General features: G+C 43.2%; 1 protein-coding gene across 1 annotated transcript in view; it reads left to right on the top strand.

Moving 5' to 3' along the window:
- TRABD2B (TraB domain containing 2B) overlaps positions 1 to 22800 on the top strand; it is a 392533-nt gene that overhangs the window by 316559 nt on the left and 53174 nt on the right. Inside the window, exon 5 of the mRNA XM_014598641.3 lies at positions 19749 to 19839. Coding sequence (XP_014454127.1) covers positions 19749 to 19839 — 91 coding nt within the window. The remainder of the gene's footprint in view (positions 1 to 19748; positions 19840 to 22800) is intronic.

Genomic DNA, 22800 nt, shown 5'->3' with positions numbered 1-22800 from the left:
CACATGGAGGCAGTGTGGGGCCAGATCCTGGCACTGGAGCCAGATCTGGCCTGTAGACCAGACTTGCATCCCTCTTGTGGCCTGCAGACCCAAAAGGTCGAGCACCGCTGAGCTAGACCATTGCTCTGATCCGTTACGGCAATTCATGGGTGCCTTTGTGATTCCTGTACCAGGCAATATGATTCCCATTTAGTGGCCCCATCCTTACACTATCTCTTCGACAGCTCCAGGGAGTCAGATGACTTTCTTTTTCTTGCTGGAAGAGGATGATCAGGATTCAGAGGTGCTAGTGCCGTACAAATCTCAGAGAAATTTTCCTACAAATAAAATGACTAAGGTTATGTATTCTAGACACAATAAGACATGCTGTACCTTTAACTTAAAAGGAAGTGCAGAGGGTGGTCAGAAGGCCTGTGGAAGGGGCCATTTATCCTTATGGAAACTTTCCTTCCTGAAGAGTTACTACTTATGCTTTTGAGGTGTTTTGGGTTTTTTTTTCATTTAAAAAATGTTTATTCTCCCCTTCCTTCTTCCATTATTTCTTTCCACTTCATCACAGTTTTCGTAGTCTCTGGGCCAGCTTCTTGGATGGTCCGACTCAATTTACTCAAGTTATAGCCGTCTGCTTTGATCCACAAATCTGCAAAACTTGTACGCCTGTCCTTAACAATAAGCAGACAAGTAATCCCACTGAAGTCAATTAGACTACTGGTGTGATTAAAATTAAGCATGAGTTTAAATGCTTTGACGTATTGGGACAGGGAAGTGATGACACTTCCCTTTTGTTTGTGTTAGTTCTTGGATCCACTCTCCTCTCTGTGGCTTAAATGCAGTCTGTACTACTGAAAACTTTCTCAACTGTGGGTTGTTTAATTTGTAAAGTTCATATCTTTAAAAAAAGGAATGATCATCATCCTTCACACCCCTTCCAGCTCTGTTATTCAGAGCACTAACCTTGACCAAGCTAATGATAGGTATTTAAAATTATATCTATATATACATATTCATTATGTGAGTCCTGAGAGGTTGGGGCAAACAGAAAGGTTGGCAATGCCAAGTTTTCTTCGTCGTCTCAGGTTTCCAGCTGTGCCAAACTCACAGTTCTCTTTACATACTATTAAAACAAAATCCAGACTTTCTTTGAATGTCATCCAGCTTTATTAAGAGAATGATCAAGCATAATCTTATTAAGGCTGTCACTCAGAAACCATAAGGGTGCAGCTCTGGTGTATCTACTTGGTCCACATGTGTGAACAATTTTGCCTCGTGGTATCCAAATAGGGGTTGTTATTCTTTAATGAGTGGTATGAATAACGGAGCTACAAATTAGAGCGCAAACGTGGTGATATGTGTGTGCGCAGGAACGTGGGCTTGTGTAAGTAATGTAAAGAGGACCAAGCACCAAGATTGTTTGCTTGCTTGCTTGAATTTTAACAGACGACTCAAGTACACTTGAGGCCACATAGCCACAAGGCTTTTTTTGAAACATGTTGTGTATATTTTGAGGTTTCCGGACTTCCATAATAACTTACCCAAACCACTAAACAGTTGAAGGTGACCAAGTGTCACAGCGCTGATGTGACAGCAGATGGGTCATTTTCCATGAAACTAAGAACATCATTGCATTTGCTATTTTAGTAGCCAAAATCATTAAAGTGATCATAAGAAATGATGTATGTATATTTTTATTGTCAAATAAATTGTGCCTTTCTGTGTTCATGCTCATGTCCTGGAACTGTTTGTAACGTAAAAACCATGATCATTCATACCTAATGCAAAATGAGAGTAGCATTTGGAGGAATCACATCAAATATTTCCCTGCTCCCCAATTTGCACATGCTGAGAAACCCAATGTATAATACATAATCATAACTCAGCGGAGTTATTTTATAACCATGTAACTGGCAACATATTGGTCCCATGGATATAACGCAGGAACAGAACAGAATAGACTTCATAAACTTTCATAAATTTAACATGCTCCATCTTAAAAGGAGGTATGGTTTTCTTTTTATCTGGACTACTTGCAATTGCTCTAGCTAGCCTCATCAGCATCTACACATGAGTTGCTGCAGAGTAAAAAAAATCCTCTGTAGAATAGTACTTGAGTTGACAAGTACTAACCTACCTTGGAGTTAATTAGTTTACTCTGTCCAAATTGCTTTACTCTGAAACCACTGAGGAGAGAGCTTAAAATAAGGGATGGTGCTCGGTGAGTTTTTGCTGCATCAAGGGACACAGGGAAATAATGCATGTGTAGATGCTGAGTTGTTTACTGCGGAGCTAATTAGGCAACTTCACAGTAAAAGTCTACTGTAGACCCAGCCTCTGTTACTGAAGTAGCTTCTCTTCCTCCTTGGTGTTTACTGCCCTGATGAATGTACAGAGAGAAATCATGTTGTTTTAGTCTCATCTCATATGATACATGGAGGTCATGCCATGCATTGTAAACTGGCATGAAGACATCCCTCTAAGACAGCATCTCACTGGTGCATACAGTTATTTGCCACCAGTGTTTTGCATTTGTATTCCCGTGTCAAACAGAGCCCCCATCATTGGTAACAATAATAAGACATGTGACAATCCTGAGATAAAAAGCCGCTTCCAGACTTCAGTGATTTCACCTCACCTTATTGGCAGTCTGATTTGTGAACTTCCTTCTATAGGTTTCTGCAGCAGCAAAGATGCTTGGTGGCTACTGCAGTGATCCTAAGAAAAGCATGAAGCCTTGACAGTCTAGCTGATGTATCCCATGATTATTAATGGGCCAGGTTTTTAATAACAAGATTTTTTTTTTTTTTAAAGCATGAAATGGAATTTGGTAATGTTCGTTTAAGGTCAGTTTTAATAGAGGTTTACTTCCTATTCCACCAGCCGTCATCTGTTTCCCACACATCAGGACACTAGCCTGGGAGGCAATATAGGAAACATTCAGTATGCTACATGTGGGTATAGCCTGTATCCAAAAATAAAAAAGAGTCAGCCTTTGAGCAAGCAATGCATGGTTTTGTTGCAGAGAGATGCATTTTGTCTCTTGACTTATGAAATGTTGGATTTCAGTTAAAAGTGTTGCCACTGCAATCCAAATGAGATGCTATAAATACTGTGAAGGTGAAAGATGCCAGTTTATCCAAAACCCACCCCCAAAAACCCCTCCTAGTTAACATCTGGTAAATAGAGAGAACAATTTGGGTTACCAGCCCAGTAGCTTCTGAAGATAGAGTTGTGGTCCAAACTTTCCAAAAAGATGAATGGACACTGATAACTTGGTATATTTTTTAACTATTCTGTAGGGATTAATAGAAGTTATAGCCACATCATAGGATTCTAGAAGATGCTCCCCAACACCCTGCAGAAAAATGATCTTTTTTTATTACATTGAGTAAAAGTCTTTGGACTAATGACTAAATGCCCCTGCTGCCTGCAGAACCAACTGATTGCATCCTAATTAAATTCCCCGGGACTTTGCCTTAAGGATGACCATGCACATTGTGGTTTTTCCATATGGGACCCTTTTAAGGTCCAGCCTGGGCTCTAATGAAAGGTAAGTCAGAAATGTTTTAGACACTTTGATGAAACAATCAGGCGGCAGGAAAAGCTTTCCCTGACAGGCGTTTTCCGCAGTTCTGTGTTACGCTGAGGTCAGTCTCAGGTTCGCCGTTGTGCTTGTTATAGTAATGTGTTCACATCATTTTGGTTATCTTTTTTGCAGAGAAAGAAGTCGTAGCTGTAAGGTTTGGAAATCATTCCCACCCCCTCCCCAGCCCCCCAGTTTTGGCAGGCAAGCTCTTCCACATTCCAGCATAGCTTGGAAGGGCTCGAGGGATTTGCAATGGGATATGAAACACTTCACTCCTAGGTTACCTGCCTGAATCCAGCTGTCGTGACTGTAAAGGGAGTTAGGGGCTGCTCAATGGCCCATGTGAAATGAGACGGCCATTTCAGTCCAGATAAGAATAGAAAATCTACTTCAGCAAAGCCACAACCCCAGTAATGAGCACCCTGGGGAGAGAGGCATCATCCTCTTGTCTTTCAGCAGCATTCACTATGCGGAAGGCACTCGGTAAACACCCGGAGATGTAAAGGTGGTGGCATTTCTCACCATACTAGCTGAGCCCCTTCCGGGAAGTTGCTAAAAGCATCAGAGCTGAATCCCCAATGCCCAATCAGTAGTTTCCTTGAGAATATTTCCAGTAAAATACAGTGCCAATCGTTCATTTTGCGCTCTCTCAGTGGGAGAAGCCCATTGAAGTAGGTATGTGGGTGATGTAGAAATGTGGGTGATGTAGGTATATGGATGTAGGTTTATGGATAGGTGCTGCCTGTGTTTTCTGTTTATTGAACCTTTCAAGAAATCTGGTGGAGATCTCACATCTGGCTTGTCCCTTTCAAAGCTATATAAAATATATAGCTATATAAAATATAGCTGCAATCGTATAAAGGGATCCATATCTAGCCAGGACAGGATGGCTTTGGCACAGTCACTGCGAGCTGTATTACTGCCTCTAAGATCACTAATACATCTGATTGTAGGGGTGCTGCTGAGGATGTGAAGGCTCTGGGATGCAGTTCTGTAACTCATACCACAACCTGAGGAAGCTACTGTAACCCAGACAAGCCAAAAGTCATGCCAGGAGTTGATGGGAAGATGCCAAAGTGGCTTGAACAAGTGCAGCCCCTTGCCCCCAGGGTTTGAGTTGTGTACAGTACTGGTGCATAAAATCCTCCCCCCTCTGTGTGTCAGCTGAAAGAGGGCAGCTGTTCATCGGTCAGGACCACACTTGTCTGATACAGGGAAAGACACTGGACTTGGCTTTAGTTCTTTCTCAAGCTGTGGTTTTCTTTAATGTAAATGGACAAGCCATTTTAAGCTGACTCAGTTGGAATTTGGGAAGGAAAGTGATGACAAACAGGATCCCGCATGACATACATATGGCCCCACAACCTAAAAAACTGGGCAGACACTTCAGGGCTTGTTCCAACACAATGTTACACCTTGGCATCCGTGGAAATAGGGAGCATAAATCCATCCACACTCACTTATAGTCATTTACCTTTAATAGAAGATCCAACAGGTCATTGGATAGAACAAGGAGCAATGGTCTCAAGTTGCAGCAAGGAAAGTTTAGGTTGCATATTAGGAAAAACTTTCTCACTAGGAAAGCAGTAAAGCACTGGAACAGGTTTCCCAGAGAGGTGGTGGACTCTCCATCCTTGGAGGTTTTTAAGACCTGGGTAGACAAAGCTTTGACTGGGATGATGTAGTTGAGGATGGTCCTGCTTTGAGCAGGGGGCTGGACTAGATGTGACCTCCTGACATCTCTTGCAACCCTCTTTGTCTATGATTCTATATGTTTCTACATAGGCACCACCTTTCTACCAGCCCCAACATATTCTTTTTGCTATCTACCAAGCTCATCTCCACTCCCTTCCTCCAGCAGAGAATGCCACTAGCCTTCAGTATGCTACAGCTACATCCCATTAAACTTACTAATGTTGATGGGTCTGGTGGGCAGAAGTAGTTATTCCCCCCCCCATGAAAAGTTTTTCCTTTGATCCAAAAAAAACCAAACAACTGAATCAGAAGCTGAAAACTCTTAGCTGAAAACCCAACATGTTGGTTTGGAAACAATACTGCAGTGTTTCGTGGCATTTGCAGTTCAGCGACCAGACATCCAGCTAGACCTCCATCTTCCATAAAGTACTACAACACTTTTTTTTTTTCCTGTGTTGCCGTGGGGCATCATGGGAGATTGACTAAAGTGTGTAGGAGGACATGTGGTCTGCCAGTGAGCTGGGCAGAAGGAGGAAAACAGAGTAAGCCTTCTGTGAGGCATCATGACTGCATTTTGGAATTGGATATTTTGGTTTTCAGCCAAAAAATACTTTGGTTATTCCAGTGTTCATTTTTTTTGACAGAAAGCCAAATGTGTATATATATATATATATATATATATATATATATATATATATATATATAATACACACACACACATATACATATACATATCTATATAAATATATATATATACACACACACGTATATATATACATGTGTGTGTATATTTATTTGTTTATTTATTTGTTAATTTTAATATAAACTTGGTTATGCCAACAACATGCAGCTCGAAGGACACTGAAATGAAAGCATAGAAGAAAAAACAAAGATGGCGGTGGGATAAGGACACAGAAACTTCAGATCAAGAGGCATGGGCCAAGTGAAACCATTGAAGAGAGCGCTTAAAAATAAGGGATTGCGCTAAGTGAGTTTGTGCTGCATCAAGGGACACAAGGACATCAGGTAGTGAACCACATATGCAGTGAAACACGTCTCTGATAGTCTGTCCACCTTTTGGAGATGGCTCTTCTAAGTACAGCTCCAGGTCTCGAACAGACCAAAGGGACCCAGTGTCTTCTTTTCCCCCAAATCAGTCTGGAATAACCCTATTGACTTCTGAGTTGTGCCCAATCCAAAATTTATTTTGTAAGTGCTAAACAATTGTAGGGAGAGAGGCAGTCACATGCAAGGAAAAAATGAAGGAGAAGGCCCCAGGGAATTGCTTGATGTTCAAAGTGCTGCACTTTTCAGCCTTTTATGTTTTATTGCTTTATGTCTTCCAATGACTGTGTCCAAAAGCAGCTACGAGTCACTGCCTCACGACTGCACAGAATCACAGCATCAAACAGGACAGGAAAATGATTTCTCCATCTGCATTTGAAAAGGGGGTGCATGCTGTTCGGAGGTTGTTATGAGGGCTCAGTTTACAAGACCGCCGCACACCTCATCTGCACAGAAGTGCTTTTAACGCATGCTTCGGGGCCTATTCCCCTAGTGAGGATAAAGAATAAGAGGACCTCCCCCCCGGCCTCTTCCCACTTTAATAATGCTACAATATTTTAGTGTAAATTATCATGGTAGTTCTCATTTCTCTTCTCTGACTGAGCTTTTCTGAACAAAGACCGGGGTGAAATCCTGTGCATTAAACTCATGGCTGTGACAGGTTTAAATTAACTTTATGCTTTGCTGCAACGGCTGTTCCCAAAATGTTAAGAGGTCCCAGCTATATATGCAATGTGCTGCTTCCCCACTACAAGCTTCCCCCTGTGCCACCCTATACTCCATAACCAGGAGCTTGCAAAGAAGCCCTCCAACTACAGCCTGATGATCATCTTCCACAGTGCATGTATTGGGAAAATCCTTGACCATCAGGAACTGGGGTTTCTAGAGCTCCTTTGTAGCACTCCAGCCTGGCATCAATTGCCATGAGAAAGCAGAGAATCAAGGTGCATTAAAGAGATTCATGGGGTTTTTCATGAGTGTGTGCTGGCGGGTGTGCAAGCTCAATATGGGAAGAAGGCAGATCAAGGATAGCAGGGGGTAGCAAACAGTAAATCACACTACTCAGATGTGCTGGCCTCTGTATGGTGGGGGGGACATATGGAGAAGTGGAGGACATGACTGACTGAGCTATTATAGTTGGAAAGCTTGCACTGAATTCACTCCTGGCTTTAATCTGTGCCATTCTTATTCTTACATACATGACACTAGAGCCCAGAGGCCCCAATCAGGAGCAAGCTCCATGATAGTAGATGGCATGAACAAATGATGCTCTAACCCGATATTTTTGTGAGCACCCAACTACCTCGTAATAAGAGAAGGAGAAAAGATGTCCGACCATCACTGATCGTTCTGAACTCTGTTGTTCGGCACTTTTGCCAATTTTCAAACTGCTGATTTCTTCCAAGCGCATTGTATTGACTTACGTTTTCTCCCACCAGGTTAGAAAGCATTTGTAATGTTTCAAAGAGCTGAAATTTGAAACAAACCAAAAAAAAAAAAGGAAAAAAAAAGCATGAAGTGTCGAGAATTTATCACAGTAATGTTTCCTTGTTTTTCTTTTTCCACCCGCTCTACTGCTGTTGGGCTGGGACTTAATTGGTGGTAACGGTGAGGTGTCACGGGAAGAGGAATGCCTTTGCTTTGGAGCTCTGAGCTCGACACGTTTGCTTCAGGGCCAGTGCAGATGCTGTTCATGCTGTCTGCTTCAAACAAAGTTTGAAGGAAAACTCAGGGAAAGCTGCTGGGTTTCACGTTGGAACCACGTGGAATCCCAACTGTTCCAGGCGGTTGACGTGCAATCGTAAATCTATCTTGGTCGTGGGCCCAGATTCCCTAAGTGAGAGTCTTAGCCTTGCTGGAACTGTTGGCGAACCCGGTCTGGAGTTGTGAGTTTGTTGTGTTGTCCAACCAAAGTGAACTTTGTTAGAAGTTAGATTTCATTGATGTCTTTTTTTTTTCACAATACAACATTTTCCTCCTATCCTTCTGTCCTGGGCCAACGTGTGCAGTCCACTTTTTTGGTTGTTTTTTTTTACATTCGCACTCTGACAAAACACTTCACAGAAAAAAGTCAGGTCAAGAGGAAAGCCCGTTTTTAGACCAAGGGGCCCGGCCCACGAAGTCTGCACTAGCATTAAATCCCATCTCCCTCAGAGTCCAGGAGTGTCTTGGGCTCTGGTGCAAGGCTATTTTTAGTTGCAAAGTGAGGTCTCAAGGGAGATAATCAGAATGAAGTGAAATAACTTCAAGGCAGCTGAAGCAACTCCAATGCAAAAATAGACTCCAAAGATGGAAAACCATAAGGAGAAGATCAAGATAAAGCACGACATTTTAAGGAATGGCATTTCCAAGCTAGAGGATGCATTAAAAAATTATCATAGAGGTAGAATGAAAAATGGAATAACACAATGGCAAAGTTAGAAAATCCAGTGAGCAGTATGCTCTGCGTGTTAAATGCAATAGCATAGTATTTCTTAATGCTATAAACATACACCCTCTGCAGATGATAAGGTAGACCCATCTCAAATTGCTTATATTCGGTAGAGATGACGGTAAATGCACAGCATCTGATTTTTGTATTTTAATGGATTGCTTCATACTTACAAAGCGTAGCTGCAGTAAACTGGGCTGTGCCAAGTGCACTGGAAGTCAGTGTCAGAGAGAAGCAGGAATAGAGACTGCAGTACAGCCCGAGGTCTAAATGGCAACAAAACGTTATACACAACGTCTGATTCACCGCGTGGAGAATGTAAAGAATTGAGACCTCCCGACACAGTTTACATTGGCCCTTTTTATGACTAATTGTGCAGAAAATAGCTCTGCTTGTAGTGTGCATGGAAACAGTTCAGGTTTCTGCTGTGTGTCAGCTAATGGCCTAGCAAGACTTTTTTAGCTCAACTTCAAAGGCTCCGGCAATGGAGGCCCTTTGTAAGGGAATTATCTCGTGCTCCTTTGTACCATTTTATCCCTCTAAGCCACAGAACAAAGGATCCTGAACTGAAGAGACAAAGTAATTTGTAGTAGATCTTCAGACCCAGATAAAGCACATAACATTTGCTTAAAAAACATTCTTACTTCCCCTGCCATCAAAACAGGATTTTTTGTGTATAAGAGCCCATGCCATCATTTCATTTCTTAGGGATGAGGCTCAGTGCTGATGCTTGCATGCTGTGCTGATGGGTCAAGGTACAGGTCTCAGATAGATAAAAGTGTTAGTGTTTGCATGTCACTAGTAGAAATGCTCAGAAAAATGCTCCCCTCCTCCCTGTACCTGAAGAAGGGTGTTTGTACCTGAAAGCTTGCAAAGAACAATTTCTCCAACTATTTAGTTCATCTAATAAAAGATATCACATTTACCCAAAGAACCTGGTCTGCCTCGCTCCCCCCCCCCCCCGCCTGGATAATTCATGGAAAAAGGGGGTGGGGGAGACAGTCCTTTGGCTAAATTTTCAGTAAAAATAAATTGATTTGGGACCAACAAATTCTCAAACTAAACATTTTCAAGCTTTTAGTTAAAAGCCCCAAACATGTTTGTTCTTTAGATGTCTGATTCAAAAGCAAAAAATGTTTGAGGAAAGCCAGTTTCTCTCTGAAGATAGAGAGGGAGAGAGAGGGGAAGCAGTTGTTTTCTCCAAATAAAAAAAAGAAAATACATGATTGATAGAATATTTTCCCACCAGTCCTATTTTCTGTGCTATACAGCATGGTCACTCAGCTATCTAGGTTTTCTGACTCGGATACATGGACTCAGATAACCGAACCTACAGAAATGTATCTTGGCCCCATCAGCGGTAGACCCCTCATACACACATCACTGGAACCACAACACTTTTTACACGCGAGTCAGCTCATTAAACTAATTTGTGTCCCAGCCCCAAGTTCACTGTACATTGAAAACTTCTCTCCAGCAACAGCCATCAGCACCAAGTCTTTCGAGGATCGATAAATAGCTTGCACCATCCCACCCGTGGGTCTCCTCATCCAGGCTGTTGCCTACAAAAAGCTTGCTGAACAAGTTAGACTTTAAGGTGCCATCCTGCTCTGCCTTCTGCCTGACTTCAGATTGACATATCTCTAATGTAGCAGGCTTGATTCAGTAGAGAAAGCCAAAATCGGCTTTGAACATGCACCAACCAGAATAAGTTAACTAGACATTTAGAGCTGCAAAGTATGAATGGATGGCTTAATAATTTGTGCTAATTCCTATTGCAGTTTCTATGGATACTTCAGATACTCTGGGCACGTTTACATGTGCTTTTAGCATGCAGCAATGAACGCTGGTGCATGTTGCACCAGAGTTTATTGCTCCAGGGCGCACCATTTGAACACGCACCCTGGACTGCAGCACGTTGAGTTGGGTTGGGAGCCTAGGGGGTCAGCCCGCCGGCCCAGGGCCACTCCAACCCAGCTCAGTGTGCTGCGGAGGGGCTGGCTGGGGCATGAGAGTGCTACAGTGCGGGGCTACCAGGCAGGTAGTCCCCATACTAAAGCACCCTCATGCCCCAGCCAGCTGCATCAGCATCTGCATGTCTAGTATCTACAAATACCATCCTGCTGCAGGGTTTGTTAGTTTACTACATCCTAACAGCCCTGCATGTGAGATGTGAAATGTTTACTGTGGAGTTAATTAGTCTACTCTGCAGTAAATAGCTCATGTAGATGTGCCCACTATGTGGTAATCTTCTGCATTATCGTGTGTCACAAATACAGATACGGTGTTGTATTTTGATGTATTATTTTCAACAGTTAAGCCTTTTAATTCCCCAACCTGCATTTGTCAGTGAAGGCTTTACAGTAGTTACTTTGTGCTTGAGGATGGAATTACAGCTTAAGCCCCTCTGTAGCAGGTCTTTTACTTCTGCTTTCCTTAGCCTTTGAATATTTAGTAGGCATTCCCTGGGCAGTCAATATTCTGACCCTTTAGCCTTAGCTTTCAGCAATTGTCACAATAAATTAGGGTAATGGTCTAGGAGGAGGGTTTTTTTGTCCAGGTTCAGGATGAATGGGGAGTACAGACACAGAAGCCAGGATATCTGTCTGTCATATCCGTGTGCACAAACTTTTCAATAATTATCATTTCCCGAAGCTTTTTACCTTCGGTGTGGATTTTCTTTTTCAGGAAGAAAGTATATTATGATGAAAAGGTTGAGGAAAAATAGCACGTCTATTTTTTGGAGTGAGAGGAGAGCAAATGAAATACATCAAGATTATTATATTCTAAAAAACCCCAAAAAACAAAAAAACACCTTGCAACTTTATTTTAAATGGCCCTAACTAAACAGCTGGAAGTAGGAAGTTGACATTTTGCAGGAAACTAGATCCCAGGGCATTAAAGTGTTTACAGTTCACTGATTGAATTGGTGCCCGTCCAATGGACTGAGCCACTGAACCTTTTTTAAAAGGGATAGGGCTAAGCTGAGAATGTGTGCAACCAGAGAAAGTAGCACTGTGTGTACAATCCTCACATTTGCACTTTTAGGGCCGGAAGGAACCATTGTGATTGGCTAGTCTGTCTAATACTAGGACATTACACCTAGTGACACCCACAATTCAAGTTGAGGAAGAGCAGGACTTTCAGGAGTTAGACGCAAAGGGCGCGTCCCCATGAGTGGGCACGTGTGATTCCCAAGGGACAAGCAGCAGTGGCATGATGTGTGCCACTGCTTCTTGTCCCTGGGAAACGCCCGTGTCACGCACGCTCTGGCACGTGGCATGTTGCCCCCAGTGGGGTAGGAGAGACTGGGCTGGACCCAGCAGCCTTACCTGGGGACCTGGGGGCCTTTGGGAGCTGCAGCTGTGGCTGGGAGCCTGGCTGGCAACTAGAGTGTGACTGGCTGGTCAGGCTCTGGTTTTGGGTGGTGCACACTGCTGCCATGTGCGCTGCCCCACATGGCAGCAGTGGTTTTTTGACCCCAGGATTGCCTTAAGGTCAACCTCCCCCCCCTCCCCCCCCCCCCACACACTGCTAATTTGCATTGTGAGGAAAGCCTGCACATGTGGCATGTGTGGTGTGCGGTAACACAAATGGGTCCGTGGCACCGCATACCGCATGCTCTTGCTCATTTAGACATGCCCAAAGGCTAGGTACAGACATTCAAAAAGCCCAAGGTGGAATCAGTCCAAGTTACATGGTTTTCTGTAAGCAGCACAGTTTGTAATGTCTGTGTCTGTCCATGTGTAATGTCTGTCTGTACCTGCTCAAAGATATTACATCCAAAAGTGACTTCATACTCTGGCTGAAAAAAAATATTTCTCAATAAATTTCTTATTTCTCAACATACTACTACCATTGTTGAGAAGTCGCAGCATCAACTGTGGTCGCTGAACTTAAGGAGGTCTTAGATTTTGACCTATAGACTGACACAAACAGGAAAGATTTAAGAATAACATTTGGCTGTTATTAATTCTCCATTATGTGTCAATTCTAAAAAAAAAATCGGGGGGGGAAATGGCCTTGGTTTAAGTTAGATTCGATTTAAAAAAATAAATGTGAAGTGAAAAATTGAAAATATTTCAAGCTGAATAAAATGTTTGGTTAGACACAAAATGAAATGCTTGCAATTCACATTCAATGAAATGCTCTCAATTCACATTCAAGCTCCATGCAAGGTTTTTAATGCTTTTTCTTTAAAAAAAGGTACATTTCAAAACGAAAAGCAGCTTTAATTCAGAATATCTTGCTTAGAAAAATGTCAAAATAAAACATTTGGACTTTCTAATTAATTTTGTTTTGTTGTTGACATCATCTGGCAAAGGATATTACAGTGTTGCCCGATCTACATTTTGAAGCCAAAAAAAAGGGGTTTTAACTGAAAAATAGTCCAATCTTTGCTGAAGAGGACCATTCATACTAGGTTCCTCTCTGAACTGCTTTTTAAAGATTGATTTAAGATTATATTTAAATATCAGTAAATGTGGCATTAAAGGCCCAAGACCCTTTAATGTCAATAGACTCCTGTTACTTTTACGTACTTTGGCCACGATCTCAAGAAGTAAGTAACTCAAATTGTGCAGTAATAATGATTATGTCATTCTGGATGTTGATCACTTGAGAAGTATTTCTTTTAACATTTCGGGTGCCTGAAAGAGAGCAATGTCTAAACCTATCTTCCATTAACTGACCAGTCTTTCTTCAAGATAATCTTTGCTGTTTCTGTCCTGGTTCTGAAGGGCACAGTGAGCTCCTTTAGGAGATGATCTTTATGCAAAAGCAGCACCATTTCTTGTGCAGGGCTTATTGCTTGCTTTGAAAATCATGTAGGGAAAACTCTCAAGACCCATTGCAGGTTCTGTTCCATATAGTCTCTTATACCACATGCATCGCCCTAATATCTGAGGGTCTAGTGCATGAATGCATTAGTCTATGTGGATCAGGCTGGCATGTGTTTGATCTCTCACCTTTAGGAGGTGAAATGTTCTGTGGAGTCTCTTGGTAAAGATATGAGGTCAAAAAATACACCTTGAAGCTATCGTGGAAGGTAGTGAGATTTGCGAGGGTCCTTGGGCCCTAGGGCAGCTCATTGCACAGTCCCAAACTGACCACTGGATTAGACGGACCACTGGATTAGATTGACCACTGGATTAGATGGACCACTGGATTAAACAATCCATGTGTCTGGCACCCAGGTGAGCTTTACTTATACCACCAAGTATTAAACATTCAGCAGAAGCTCACATTTATCCACTGCAACTTCAGAGCAAATCTTCAATGCCTCTCAGATACCACCAGAACCCTTTCCTGTTGAAAAATGAAAGCAAAGGGATGAATTGCTGAGCAGATGATGCTTCGCAATCACATGTCATTTTCTGATGTGGCTTCACCTCTATCAAGTTAAATCTTTGATAGAGCCTGGTAACTGTTGTGTGAAATGATTTTCCCAATCGAAAGCGTTCTTCGTGACAAAACCCTAAGCCAATGCCAGCATTGCAATGTCTTGGTCTCCTATAGAGAAATCAACCTACTACATACATCTGGACATGCAAGGCAAGTGTACCTGCGAGCACCCCACAATTGCTTCTCTGTTTCTCAGCCTCAGTAATACAAATGCAGCAAAAAGCATGGCCAGATTTACAGCTGTTATCCTCGATGACAGCCTTAACACAGAAGCCAAGGATGAAAAAGCCACAGTATCAACTCATGCCTGAATATACTTGAAGGGTTTCGGCTGAGCAGTGTTGGAAATACTGACATTAACTTGTTACAATTGTTAGGGAAATTTAGGCTTGCCATATTGTAACTTTTTCAGGACTAAATCAATAAGAGGTATGAAAATCACAATTTTGGGGGTTTTCCAGTCCCATGATGGAAAGGTCAATGCTTTGTTAGATACAGAACAACTTATTGATGCTATAAAACATCTTGGAAATTGATATTACAATCCAAGAAAAATTAGGTTATTTGATAATGAAATGATTGTTATTGAAACATCTTTTGCAACTGTACCCCTGTTTATCCTTTTTTCTGTGATTCTGTGTTTATCCTATTTTCTGTTTCTGCGATTGTATTGCAGGATCCATGCCTGTTTGCTCTGGCATTACATTAAAAATCAGGATATGATCAAATCAAGCTAATTGCTCACAAATGTCTTATTGCTCAAATCTCTGAGGGTGTAGCACATTTTTGGGACTGTTCTTGACTTCATTGGCTTTACTTGTAAGCAAATTAGTCAGGGGAAAATCAAATTTTGATTTTTCTTGAAAGGAAATGGTAGAATCCTGGAACAAGTTACGTCCACAAATGTAAGTTTAATAGTTTGAAGAAATGTCTTTGCCTAAAATCTATTTATGATGCTTGTGAGTTGCACTAAAAACCCTGCAACAACTTCATGATACAACTGATACTAATTAGTGCCCTTGTCGGTAGGCTAAGTAGAGAGACCAAAGGAAACCAAAGACCGAATTATCCTTGAATCCTTAGATTGTTCTTCCACAGCCTGGGTGAATGCACTGGGACTGAGTCTGTTCACAGTTATTGGGTTGATGGCAGTGTATCACTAGTAAGGCTGTGCAAAACTTAGGTCCCTGATTCGATTTGGTAGAGATTTGGCACGATTTGGTGGCTGAATCTCTGAATCCGAATCAAATCAGAGGGCCCTTTAATCTCCCCGAATCGAATAAGAACTCTCTGAATCAATTCAGGTCCACTTCCGGGTACGCTGGAGAGCACATGGGGGGCCCCCCCTGCACCTCCCCGGCTCAGCAACTAGTGCTGCCTGGGTGTGGGGGGGCACCTGGGGTCCCGCTGTGACCAGTCCCTGAGCTGGGGAGGGCATGGGGGGCCCTCAGCATGCTCCCCGGTGGACCTGGAAGTAGACCAGAAGTACTTCTGGTCCACTTCCGGGTTTGCCACCACGCACGCAGGGCCCCCCATCACGCTCCTGTGGGATGCTCCATCAGCCCCGGCATTGCAGCATTCACAAGCTGCGCCTGGAACCTCAAGGTATGTTGAAAAAAACTTTTAAAGCTGTGTCTGTGTCTGAATCATTGATTCTCTGAATCAGCATCGAATCTTCAGATTCAGATTCGGACGAATCAAATCGGGGACAGTGATCCGAATCAACGAATTGAATCGCTGTCCCCCATTCAGGCCGAATCCAAATCAAATAGGATTTTGCACACCCCTAATCACTAGTATGACTGGAAGGTAGGGCATTGTGTGCTCCTGCTGTGATCCATGGTGAGTTTATCCTATGGAAAATATGAAGTCCTTCATTACTGGCATCTCTCACCAGCACTGCACTGTGCCTTATGCCCTGTCCTTTGATGTGTAAAAAATAACTGGGTTTTTGATGATAGTTTGAGGTCTTCTAGGGAAGTGTCATACATTTTTGAGGCCTGATCTGCTGTCCATTGAAACCAGTTTTCCATTGACTTCATTTTTATATGAATCGGGCCTTTGGCATACAGGAGGCACTTGAGACTCTTTTTACAACCTTTGAGCCACATTCATAAATCTCCCAGCCCACAGAAAGGAGAGGATTCCTCTATTGCCAACTAGAATAAACTGCTTGGGATACTTTTTAGGAGTAGGCTGGTTTTATATGGCAATCAGGAAAACAAGGTAATAGATGAAATATTGAGGGTTTTTTTTTTGGGGGGGGGGGGGGGGGTTTATGAACCACGAGTTCAAATTTCCAGAAATGGGAGCTGAATGTCCAGTTAAGTTAGGTAAGGGCTCATAATATGTTTGACTTCCTGGTCTGATCTTTCTTTCTTCTTTTTCTTTGAAGCACCATTGCAGGTAAACTCTACCCCTGAAAATAGAGGTGAATGGGTTGCTTATTGAGAATTGGCCTTTGTGTTTCGCTTAGTGAATGGTTCATGAGCCAATTCTCATTTCTGTGAATGGAGTCACAATAATTTGTTAAATGGTTTAGCAGAACAATTCTCAGCCTGCCCTATATTTATCTGCTCACTCTTTATTATGCATGCTTCCTGATTTGTGGGATGTGATAGGCCACCTAAACCACGTGACAGAGTTTCTGTTCCCTTACTGTTTGTTCCTTTTTTTTTTTAAATGGTAGATATAGGAAATAATGAATTCTGAGTATGGTGTCTGTTGGGATGAAATTCCAATACTGCTCATGGATGTGATTTTATTTTCCTGGGTCTCATGGAACTTGGGGGTTTTATGAGAGCCTCAACTCTTAAAGGCAGGATGTTTCATGGCTTCTGCCACGGTGTCATTTATCATTGCATGCCTCACTCCCTGCATAGGTGAAATGGCTTGTTCCTTTGAGTGCCTTCCAATCCACAGTGCATCTGCATTTTAAATCTGGTATTTTAAAGTACATCCATTTGGCATAAGAGATGAATATGAGCCATCAGTGTGTCCTCGTTGCGAAGAAGGCTAACAGCATCCTGGGGTGCATTAGTAGGAGCGTTGCCAGCAGATCAAGGAATGTGATTCTTCCCCTCTATTCAGCACTGGGGAAGCCACATCTGGAGTCCCATGTCCAGTTTTCAGTCCCCCGCTACAGAAAGGATGTGGACAGATTGGAGAGAGTCTAGCACAGGGCAGTTAAAATGGTTAGGGGGTTGGGGCACAAGACTTAAGAGAAGCTGGGGGAATTGGACTCCTTTAGTCTGGAGAAGAGAAGACTAAGAGAGGGATTTGAAAGCAGCCTTCAATTCCCTGCAGGAAGGTTGCAAAAGAATGGAGCTGGACTGTTCTCCATGGGGGCAGATGACAGAACAAGGAGCAATGGGCTCCAGTTGCAGCAAGGGAAGTTTAGGTTAGATATTAGGAAAAGCTTTCTTACGAGAAGGGCAGTAAAACACTGGAACAGGTTACCCAGAGAGGTTGTGGACTTTCCATCCTTGGCAGTTTTTAAGACTGGGGTAGACAAAGTCCTAGCTGTGATGACGTAGTTGGGGCTGGTCCTGCTTGGAGCAGGGGGTTGGACTAGATGTGACCTCCTGAGCATCCTTCCAGCCCTCACTCTCTATGATTCTATGAGACCAACTCATTTCTTGACCAGTTAGGGCTAGCAACACTGAAATACACCAATAAGTAGAAGGAAACTAAAAAAAAAAAGTAAAAATAAAACTTGGTGAGAAATCATTTTCCCTCCCTGCAAAGCTTTCCTTCTTCTCTATCAAGATAAAATAAAGTCCTTTGGAGGATTATTTTTAAAGGGGAAAGAGAGCGAGGAAGACATACCAAAATAAGCAATGCCCTGGTGGTAAGAGCATTTATTTATGATATGGGAGATGCAAGCTGAAGTCCTTTCTCTGCCAGATTCAGACCACTAACTTAGAAGTAGGTCTGTCACATCTGAGGTAAGTGCTTTGACCAGCTGAGTATTCTGTTTGTTTGGGTTTTTTTTTCCCTTTAAATACCGTTCTAGTCCAGAAAAATCTTTCCCAGGATAATGTTTTGGTGAGTCTAATATATCCAAACACAAAAAAAGTTTAGGTTTTAACAACTTGGCATTTATATAAAACCTTGTGACCAGCTCTGATCCTGAACTCAATCATTTATCCGATTTCTGCTTAAATTCTCATCTCAGGCAATTTACCCCAGATGGGCCTTAAACATTCGAACAGACAAAAACCCATTCACACAATATTCACAAACACTAGGGAAGAGCACAATCAAACACTGTTGCAGTGGGCACTTCTGCAGGAGATACGTACTGCACATTAGCCTGACAAAGCCTGCACATAGATTACTGTGCAGTAACGTGGTTTTAAAACATGCTAATAGCCTACTGTGCAGTGTTATTAGGCTAGTCCACAGTGGGCTTGTCTGCACATGCATGTATGCCGCTTAAATTTATTGTGCAGTAAATTACTGCACAGTAAGCAGGAATTGGCCGGCATCTACACGTGCAGATGACTTGGGACTAAATTTAGTCCCAGGTCAGAGCAGCCAGCCATGTGCCCCTGTAGCCACCAGGGGGAGCTTTAGCCTTTAGCCAAATGGGAACCAGTAGTTGGGACTAACTTTAGTCCCAAACTGAAGCCAGGAGAGGCAGCCAGCCAGGAGCCCTGGAGGTGGGCTCAGGCTGGCCCCCTAGTAGCTGGGCAGACCCAGCAGTGAGGCCCCCTGGGTGACTGTGCAGCTATGTGTCTACACGTGTTACTCCGCAGTAACTAATCAAGCACAAATGTGATACCTGCATGATACAGGTATCAAGTTTACATTCAAGTTGGTGTAAGTCACCATTTTACTGTGCAGTACAGGCATGCACATGTACATATGCACCTATACTGCACAGTAATTTTGGTTACTGTGCAATAAATGCACACATGTAGACACAACCAGTAAGCGTCACAAAATCATGCGCCAGCACTACTGCAGTACTTTATTAAGCAAGTACTAAACTAAATGCACAGTAGCTAAGGCACATTAATGAATATGGAGACATTCCAGTGTTTATCAGAGTATTTGTGACTTCTGCTTCCTCTGCGTAGAAGCGTAAATCTAATTGTTCTAATTATAAGCCAAACAGAATATAATCCTAGTGGCTAGAATGAATCCAATTACTACTTGCACGGTTTTTTGTAGGAGCAGTTCCAAAATCTGTGTGCAGGGCTTCATTAGTTAGTATGTGTACACGTGTGTGTGCATGCATGTGTGCATGCTTGAAATTGTGGCTCCATAGGAATAGGCAATACTTTACAGATGCAGATGCAGTTAAATTACTATAGAAGACTTCCTCCTCCCAGTCCCTTGGCCTATAGGGGCAGCACATCAGGGTGTGAGCTGCCTCCTCTTCTGCCAAGGTGGGTTGGGGACCAGGCTGGGAGGAGGCAGGCATCATTCAGGATTTTGAAAGGATGGGCCCCAGTCGGCTGCTTGGTTTGATTTCCTTGCTCTCAGATCTCGCCGTGCCTTTCCAGGCTTGCAGAGACTTTCAGGAAGAGCTTGAGTGATGCAGCTGTTTCTTCTTTTGTGTTTTAGGTCACTTCCTGGGCAACAACACTGTGATTGATGTGCTGAGACAAGCGGGATTTGAAGTGGAGCATACACCTGCTGGACAGCCAATTGGAAAGTAAGTGCTGTTTTCTTATTTCTCTCTCCCTCTGGCTCCCCGTTTTCCTCTCTCTCTTCCTGCGAGCAAGCAAACGTATTGAGCTGGAGTTAGGAGGTTAGTTGCCTGCCTCACTTCTAACATTACAGGCACTGATTTCCTTGGGAGACATCTACAGTAGCAGCTCTCGTACACATGAAGCATGTGGAACTGTACCAGCAATGTGCTGCTGGTTGGTAACATCCATCCCAGAAGCTGACTCGTATCAGATTGGAATACGTGGATACAAACAGAAACACCACTATCTTTATCAGCTTCTCCCGTGACAGGTTTTCCACTGCTTTTCCACATCTCCCTGGGGCTTTACTGTTGGGCAACAGACCATTGCTAGTAATGTATCTGCCACTGAGCTATTGTGCTGCCTTTTCATACTAGGCCACTCTTCCTCTGCAGGGATATCAATTTGGCCCGACATCTTAGATTCCCTGCTATGTATCTGTATAACAAACAAAGCATACAGCCAGAGAAGCATGCTTTATAGTTCAAAGAGCAATAGGATATCCCCTAAACTTCTTCCCCTACCCATCTACGAAAGTGCGCTGCTTTTGCAAATTGAACCTCAGCTCTACACCCTGCAGACACAGTAGGCTGATCCTCTCTCAGCATAAGATTTTTATCACCCCTTGTTAGGAGCAAATGTCATTAGCAGCATGTTCTTGTTACTGATGGGACAGCCTTTGTGGGGTGAGCTTCAGTGGGAAGGAATCATCCCAGGGGCCTATACATATCTTACCCTCTGATATCTGTTTGAGCTGCCAGGGGGGTGAGAATAAACTCAGATTCCCTCTGGAAAAGCCTGCCAGGTGTGCTCATGGGTGTGAGCAAAAATACCAGAGGAATGGAGCGGCATGACAAGGAGAATCCAAAAATCAGAGCCAAAATTTAGCCATGAACTCTGAATGATATACAACCTAGGAGATAAATGCAAGGACTTTTTGAGCCCATAGAAGTGATGACACCAGACAATGAATAGGTTGTTACATGAGGTTGCAGAGAAGCACATCCTGTGACAGAGGCCACGTAGGACCTATTCTCCTCTCTGCATAAGGACAGCTCCCTGCTTGCCCTGGTTTCAGGGCCGGCTGCCACAGAAAGGGTAGTGCGGGAAGGCTCTGTACACACAGGCCTGACCTGGAAATAGAAAGTTCATCCCACAAAAAAACAAACAAACAAAAAAAACCCCACCCAGATGAAAAATCCCAAATTGCAAAGAAAATTCAAAATCTTGATTTCCTCTCTTCCCAGTTCAGTTGGTTCTCTGGGCTCCCCAGATAGCTGCCTGGCCAGCGCCCCACTGGGACGGTCATCTTACTGAGCAGCCTGGGGACCTGGTGGCTTGCCAGGAGGGGAACTGGATAGCTGGAACATTTCAGTGTTTCCAAAATACAATCTCCACTCCTTGTTAAAAAGATGCTTGGTGATAAGACAGACAAGGACGTAGGCAGCCAAGGAGAGGGGCAGCCCAGCTACTAGGGTCAGGGGACTCTGGGAGTTTTCAGGTTCTTCGGGTATGCAACCCCCCTTTGCCTACGAGTCATCTAGCAAATCCTAGAGAAGCAGGACTGGAAGGGACCCCAAGAGGTCATTTAATCCAACCCCCTGCCTGAGGCAAGAAAGATCTTGTGGCTCATAACCTGTGACCTTGGTGTTAGTTTTACTTTGATGCACAAGAAAGACTTCTAAAGCATCTGGAAATCCCACTCATGCAAACAGACGTGCAGTTGCAATGCACAAACGGGCAAAAAAAGTGGTGTGTACATACGCCCATCAGCACCATGCTTTAACCAGCTGAGCTAGCCAAGCAGAGCAAGGGATCTTAGTGCAGATGATCCTTGAATCCTGGCCTTCCCACCTGCCTGCTCTCTGTCAAAGGCTGAGATGGGATTGACAGGCATGTCAATGATGAGGCATGTTTGATTCTGTGGAATCAGCATTTCCTAAGGAAAGCTGAAGAGTCACAGAGGAGAGTGAATGCTGTACCCTCCACTGGACTGGCATACCAGGCACTTTCAGGAGGCAAATGGCAAGATTTTGGGGAGGTGGGGAAGGAGAATGGGTTCAGAATATGGTCCCACTGATGTCACTGAGGCTGCAATTTCATCCTCTGAGTACCACGAGCAAAATGAAGCGAGTGGTGTTTTTTTGCTAAGACGGGTCAAAGCAGCCAGAGTTATGACAAGATACAACAGCAAGAAGGATGTGGCCTTCTTCTTGCTACTCCCGCTGGGCAGTGGGCCTGCACAGAAGGCTAGTAATTAATTTCTATAATAGAGCCCGAAGAGTTTAAGGGCAAAAATAAAAGCACTGCCTATAGTCTTCCATTCGGCAATAACGTCATATTAAATATAGTACCCGGCAGGGCCGTTTGATGGAAATAAGCACTACTGTGCACTTTGCTGGCCTGTAAGACCACATTCAGCACGTCAGACTTTGGCATAGGCTGAAGGCCAGAGTGGATTCTGAGAATTCTTGAACAATAGAGAGTCATCATTGGCCGCAGGTGCTTCCTGAATTGATCTTTTAGCTCTGCTGTTTCAAATTAAATTTGCAGCAGCTGCGGCCTCTGATCTGCTCAACTCATTGGAATCTGGATGAGGCAAACCTTTTTTTTTTTTCTCTCCTGCTCCCTTTCTGAAGGAGCAGAGAAAGAGAGAGAGAAAACGACTGATTTGCTCCGGAACGCGCTCCCTTCCTCATTGAACAGAGGCCAAAGTCCAAAATGTTTCCTGTTATCATGGGGCAAGGTAATGAGATTTATGTTTAGCCATCCATTTTCCATTGCCTGTCTTTAGGGCCAGCGATCAGGTTCAAATAGAAATCAAATCACATTCAAACGTTGCGCTAGCTCACCCAGCAAATATATTCAGGAAATGTTTTCGTGCTATAAAAAAGAAAAAGTTGATTCAAGAATAATTTCCAAAG

This window comes from Alligator mississippiensis, chromosome 5, assembly GCF_030867095.1.
Source record: "Alligator mississippiensis isolate rAllMis1 chromosome 5, rAllMis1, whole genome shotgun sequence".
Lineage (NCBI taxonomy): Eukaryota > Metazoa > Chordata > Crocodylia > Alligatoridae > Alligator > Alligator mississippiensis.
The sequence above is the reverse complement of the archived record's forward strand: the minus strand, read 5'-3'. Positions and strand labels throughout refer to the sequence as shown.